This window comes from Gavialis gangeticus, unplaced genomic scaffold (genome assembly GCF_001723915.1).
Source record: "Gavialis gangeticus isolate Ggan-Ray unplaced genomic scaffold, GavGan_comp1, whole genome shotgun sequence".
In the NCBI taxonomy this organism is placed as follows: Eukaryota; Metazoa; Chordata; order Crocodylia; family Gavialidae; genus Gavialis; species Gavialis gangeticus.
In genome coordinates this window covers 32,320,207-32,326,729 of record NW_017729034.1, presented here as the reverse complement: position 1 = coordinate 32,326,729, position 6,523 = coordinate 32,320,207, and the positions used below count along the sequence as shown (strand labels likewise).

General features: G+C 45.0%; 1 protein-coding gene across 1 annotated transcript in view; it reads left to right on the top strand.

Moving 5' to 3' along the window:
- Positions 1 to 6,523, top strand: part of LTBP1 (latent transforming growth factor beta binding protein 1) — a 461,583-nt gene that overhangs the window by 295,947 nt on the left and 159,113 nt on the right. Inside the window, exon 13 of the mRNA XM_019526927.1 lies at positions 4,649 to 4,751. Coding sequence (XP_019382472.1) covers positions 4,649 to 4,751 — 103 coding nt within the window. The remainder of the gene's footprint in view (positions 1 to 4,648; positions 4,752 to 6,523) is intronic.

Genomic DNA, 6,523 nt, shown 5'->3' with positions numbered 1-6,523 from the left:
CCCACACCCCCTGCCTCCCCCCAGCCCTGCCAGAGGGGCCCTCAGCCGCTAGGGCTATGGGGCCAGGACCTGGGTATGCAGCTCCCTGCCCCCAACAGAAGGCAGTAGCTGATGCAACAGAGCAGACCATGGAGCCTGGCTCTGCCCCCACTGCCTAATATGGGTTTGGGGGGGGGGCAGTGCCCACTCCTGGAGGGCAGGGGGGGAACTGCACCCCCAGACCTGTGCATGGGGCAGGGGTGGGGGCAGGTACATCCTGCAGTCTTGGGCTCCCACCCTGCTGCTCCCTGGGGCCTCCACAGTCCAGTGGGTGTGACCCGGATGCTGGGCCACACAGAAAAACTGCTTGCAGCTGCGAGCTCTGCGCTACCCTGGCAATGCCTCCCCTTTGCTTGGGGCTGCAGTGAGAGCCACAACCCTGCACTGCTGCCCATGCTGCCCCCACACATGCAGGGGATGCATCACCAGGGAAGCACGGAGGTTGCAGCTGCAACCAACTTCCCTGTGCGGCTGCACTCTGCCCTGTAGCACCAGGTCACACCTGTCAGGCTGCGAAGGCCCTGGGGGAGGGCAGCAGGGTGGGAGCTCAAGCCCACAGTGCACAGCCCATCTCCGCTTCTGTCCCATGCACAGATCTGGGAGATGCAGGTCTCCCCCTCCCCCTCCCCCTCCCCCTCCAGGAGTGTGTGCGGTAGTGGGGATCCATCCCCCCCTGCCTCTGGACAAGCCACCCGCAGCCTGTCCTGCTCCCTGCCAGGGCCCTGTGGCTATGCATTGCGGCCCCAAGCCCCAACCCCCTCACATTGCCTGGCAAGGCAGTAGCCCTAGCTCTAGCCCTGCCCAACACTGTCCCTCCCTCCCTATGGGGGCCTCAGTCTCCCCAACCCCTCCCCCCCCACACACACACTTACCTGCAGGAGCTGCTCTCCAGACTGCTTGGGGCCATGTGTATATACATGCACATGGTGCCCACTGCCTGACTGCACTCCTCCCACTCCCTCCCAGCCCCTTGCAGGCTGCAACACTGCAAAATATGCAGGTTTCTCTGCTAAAATGAGAAATCCACACTTTACTGTGGCAAGGAGGAAATCTGTGTTTTACTCTGTTTTTCCATGGGAAATGGAAAACCCGGATCCCTGATCATAAACATTAAAGCTTTGGCTTCCAATTCAGTGTTATTGCCATAAAGCTTAGGTGTTGGTTCAGTACTGCATCGCTGTTCAGCAAAACCTGTGGTTAAATTTAGGCATATGTTCATGCTCCATTTGCTTCAATGGGCTGTAAACCCAGAATTAAGTATGTAATTAAGGTGCTATCCGGATGAGGTATGCTTCCCTCAATTGGGGCCCATATGGATAGTTTGCAAAATACACTAAGGGTGTGTGTAGATGAAGCAGGGGCCTTAAATTGAAGCGGTGGGTTTTTAAAAACACCACTTCAATTTAGGGCCAAGTAAATGCCTGTGTCATGCACATACCCATGCACTTACCTGCCTCTCCAATGGCAGGGAGGGGCTGCTGGTAGGCAGAGTGGTCCCTGGGCTGCGGGGGCTGGGGTGGGTGCTTCCCTCCATGGCAGCGGCGTCCCCCCCTCCAGGCGGCACCCAGCTCCAGTGGTCCCAGGGGACACTGCAGCCGCAGAGGGAAACACTGGGCCCCTGTGCAGCCCAGGCAGGCAGGCAGGCTCCAGGGTGGGGAAAATAAAGATCAGGCTCACTGCTTTTTTTTTTTTTTTTTTTGTCTCCTTGGGCAGAGCTTGCCTTCCCAGGCTGCTGTCAGGCTGCCTGCATGAGCTTCTTGCAGAGCCCCTGAGCTGCATGAAGCCCAGTGCTTCACTGTGCAGCTGTAGGGCAGCAAACTAAAACTCTTCAGAGGTGTTTTAGTTTGTTGCGCCCCAAGTCATTCAAGGCGCATTACGCCACTGAATTTGCTACAGCAGCTGGAATTACTGCGCAATATACTGCTGACACTTGCAAACACCAACATCATTAAAGCGGTGCAAAAGCACTTAACCCGCTTTAAAGTGTCATGCACACGTCCTTCATTTCATCTACACATGGCCTATAACACTAAACAACTACACTAAACTCCATGTGGTTATGAAAATGTGTGGTTGAAAATGTACTGCAGTAAAATTCGTATGATTAATAAGGCACACATTTTAAAGAGTGAGGCTGACTAACCATTGGATCAAACTAAAGGGAAGGAATGAAGTCTCCTTTTTTTATGATCCATATCAAAACTGAAAAGTATACCTGAGCCAACACACAAGTTATCCCCTAGTTAAACTCAAATTATTGCGCTCAGTACAGTGTGAAATTTAATGGCTTCTGGTAATCAGGAAATGAAACCAAATGATCTAATGTTTCCTGCCTGCTTAAACACTATGGCCATGTCCAGATGAGTGTGGTTGTGTGGTATCACCGCAGACATGTCTGCAGCACCATATACCACACATTCAGTTGTTTTCTGTGCTGCAAGGATATCCAGGGGGCAAAAAAACCTGCAGAAAAAAGTGGCACCACTCAAAACCAGAGCCCAGCTGGCTGAAGTCACACTGCAGCTGCCAGCCAAGCTCTATGCAGCAGGATTGCCACTGCTGCAGCCCCAGAAGGCTTCCAGGACCCCAGGTAAGGCTACTGGAGCCAGCCCAGTGCTGGCCGCAGCCTCCCCTACTCTACTCAGGATAACTTGCTGCGTGCCAGAGGGCATGTGGCACAGACATTCCCCAAGGACAAGGTGCGCCCCTGAGAAACAAACGTCCATGCACATGTGGAAGTGGCCTATGACTCAAATTTCCCCCATATGAAGTTATATAATTGTAATACTTTGCACATCTTTCTGACAGAAACCGTCAATATATTTTGTGATCTTTTTAAACAGAAAAAATATAAAAAGTCATATAAATCAAGGATTTGCTTGGTATTTGTTTATGTACCTTTTGCTGAGGCATGCTGTTATTTTCTCCACTGAGTGGTCTGTGTGATTATGAAAAGCAAGGCTCTAAAATAGAGTACTGTATTGTAGTAAGCAATCTTCTAAAACTTTCTGCTTTGATTTGGTAGGAATAACAATAGGTGTGCTTCATTTTACTTCTCTGTAGGTATGCAGGCTTCATAATCATATGAAAATAAAAGGTGCAAGACAAAGGATAAGAGAATTAATCATAATGGTCAGAGATCTACAGTTACATGAGTGTGTTCTGCATGGGTAATATAGATCCATGGGCAGATATAGGATTTTGAAAAGGCAGGTGCAGATGGTGTTGTGCATCATCCCATATAAAGCAACACATTTTTCTCTGGTTAAAAAGAAATGAGATTCTTTAGTAATATGCCAGGGGCCTATGGCTATATTATTCCAGTTAAAATCAAAGCAAAAACAAGTATAACATTATTGGAATATACGTTGATTTGCTATTATGTATAAAACACAATAAGCTAGGCAACAAATAGTTTTAAAATGGTTGTTTCATGAGTCATTAGAGTTAAATGTACAGTAAAAGCTCTGTTATCCAGCATGTGTGGGGAATGAGGGGTGCCAGTAATCTAAAAATGCTGGCTACCCGAGGCAGGGGTTTTCGGTTGGATGTGGAGTGTGGGGTAGGGGTGGCAGCGGCTGCCACCACATGCGAGCTTTCCCACCCCCTCCCACATCCGGCCAGCCAGCTGGAAATTCCAGTTAGTAGAGTGTGCCGGTTACTAAAAAGGCAGTTAACACAGCTTTTACTGTACATCTCTTATCCAGATTCATAAAACAAAATCTAGCTTCTTGAGCTTGTTGGCAGTGCATCTAATTTTTCACTAAAAGTTATTTTCACACTTGAGTTAATGTGTTTAGCTAGAGTTAACAACAGTCCACAATGCTGTTAAATAGCAGCTTCATTACCAGGAGCTAGGGTTGCCAACTCTGACTGAAGCTATTCTGGGAGATTTTCTTTTTTTAAATATCCTATTAAAATCTCCCAGATTGCTTTCACTAGTCACTGGGAAATCAATGCTGATTCCCAGCCAATCCAGGAGGGTTGGCAACCCCACCAGGAGCAGCTAACTGACAGCAGAATTGCTGAAGAAAGGATAGCTTGATTAGTTGTAACATCAAGACCATTAAAAAGGAGAAAGGGTCATTAACATCTGTGGAATGAAGAGTTTAGAAGGACTCAGGTAGATTATACTGAGCTCTTAAGTGACTCATTGCTGCCTGGTTAGAAATGCTGCTGCCATTGCCAGGCAACTGATTTTAAAATTGATATGAACCAGGAATCAAGACAGGCGCAACTGCACCACTGTGCCCCATCTCCCCAGATCCACCCTTGTATAGGTCTATATATAAAATATAAAGTTACATGCAAAACTGAAATTAAGTACATTTCGAACTGTTCAAGAGTGAACAATTTATAAATAATACAGACATGGACTGTGAATCTAATTAAGTGACCACTTCAGATAATGGCAATTTTTTAATGGCAAGCCATTGTTTAAAAATTACATGCAATCATAATATAATATATTGATTAGGTATACTCAGTGTTTTGCTATCCAATAATTCATATGGGACAACTGTCACTTTTTTTTCCTAGCCGCTACGTTCCAATGAACTGAATTAAAAGCACATCTTCAAATTATTATTTTTAATCCATTTTTCTTCAGGAATTAGCTTCACTTGATGATCAAGAAAAAACTATACTAGAGCCTGGTCAGCCTCAGCTTTCTCCTGGAATTTCAACAATTAACCTGCAGCCACAGTTTCCAGGTAGCTCTTGACTCATCCTCTCGAGTAAATGATAATACTGCAGAATCAAAGGTTAAAATGGTAAACTATGATGCATGTTCCTTTCAGCTGCAGAATCTGTATGTATTTTTGAAACTCTGGATTCATGCATTAAAGACCTCAGCCTGCAAGGTCTTACAACTGCAAGGGCTTCTTATGCAGGCAGGCCCAATTAAAATCAGTGGAGCTACTTGCATATAGGTTTTTAGGTTATGTCCACATGAACCCTGATATGCACTTGCTCTGTGTACAGAACTCCCATAGAAATCCACAAGAGATGCATGAGAGACATGGATGTAAACCTCAGCATTTCATTAATGAAAAAATTGTTCAGTTAAAAGTGAAGTTCTATAAATAAATAAATTACCGAAGGAGTAGAAAAAAACCGAGTAGGTAAACTTCACAATGTTAATGCTACTTTACAGTAGGAAGGTATTTTCGGTAACCCAAAGAAATTATACACTAATTTTAAATTGGGTACCAGACATGAAAGTAAGAAACCAAATGTAAGCCCCTGGCAGATGTTACATTTGTTGTACGTTATATACAAGTATCACACCTGCCAACTGGCCATATATTAGAATTATCACAGGATACTTCCATGCCATGAAAAAGTTGCTATTTCAACGAGTGCCTTCTTTGTAGCTCATCTGCCACTGCTATTCTGGGATAAACTGGTTTATTAGCTGGCATGTTACAATGTGTCTTTTGATAATCATACATAATGCACAATTAAAATAATGTCTGCCAGACCTGAAAGACAATAGAACCATGCCATACTTCACTAATTGAATGTATGTAGTTTTATTCAAGTTACTGTTGTTCTCTGGTAAACTGGCATCCTACGTGTAAGCAACAGGCTTTTCAAAGAAAGATTAACAAGGAAGTGGTAGTGATTTGACAGGCAGGTTTCTCCATGCATTGGAGATAGAAAGGGAAAAGGCACAGAAGCAGGAGTGGCTGATGTAGAGGTTAGCTTCTTTGGTGGAGCAAATGTTTGAAGAATTATTAGGAGACAAGGACAAATATTATAGATTGTCATGAAAGGTTGAGGAACCTTCAGTATGAGAATGACAACTCAGTATGGATAGTCAAATCCCAAACTGACAGGAGCTGCAGAGAGATCTCACAAAGTTAAGTGAGTGGGCAAAAAAAATGACAGTTGGACTTCAAAGCTGACGCATTGAAGGTGGGGGAAAATAAGTTCAACTGTACAAATACAGTGCTAGGTTCTGGACTATCTGTTATGACTCAGGAAAGAGACCCTGGAGTTGTCATAGATGATTCTCTGAAAAATTAACTCAATATGCAGTCGTGACCACACAAGCTAATAAAATGTTGGCTTCATTAACAAGAGAACTGAAAACAAAATGGAAAATACCATCATACTGTTATACAAATCCATGGTGAGCTCACACTTGAACACTGTATGTGGTTCTCCACATCTCAAAAATAACATAGTAAAATTAGAGAATGTACAGAGAAGGGCAACCAAGATGACCAGGATTATGGAGCAGCTGCCATACCAGGAGAGAATAAAAAGGGTAGGTCTCTTCAGTTTGGAAAGGAAAAAGCTGAGGGGAAAAGGATAGAGATCTATAAAATAATGAAAGCTAAGTACAGACATTTGGGGGCATTATGGGGGGATTAAATTGGTTCATAATGTTTGCTTGATATCAGGTAAGTCAGGATGAGGGGAGTGGGAGGGCAAGCAGACTGGGGAAGATAGGAGATCCACTGGGGATGGGGGTGTG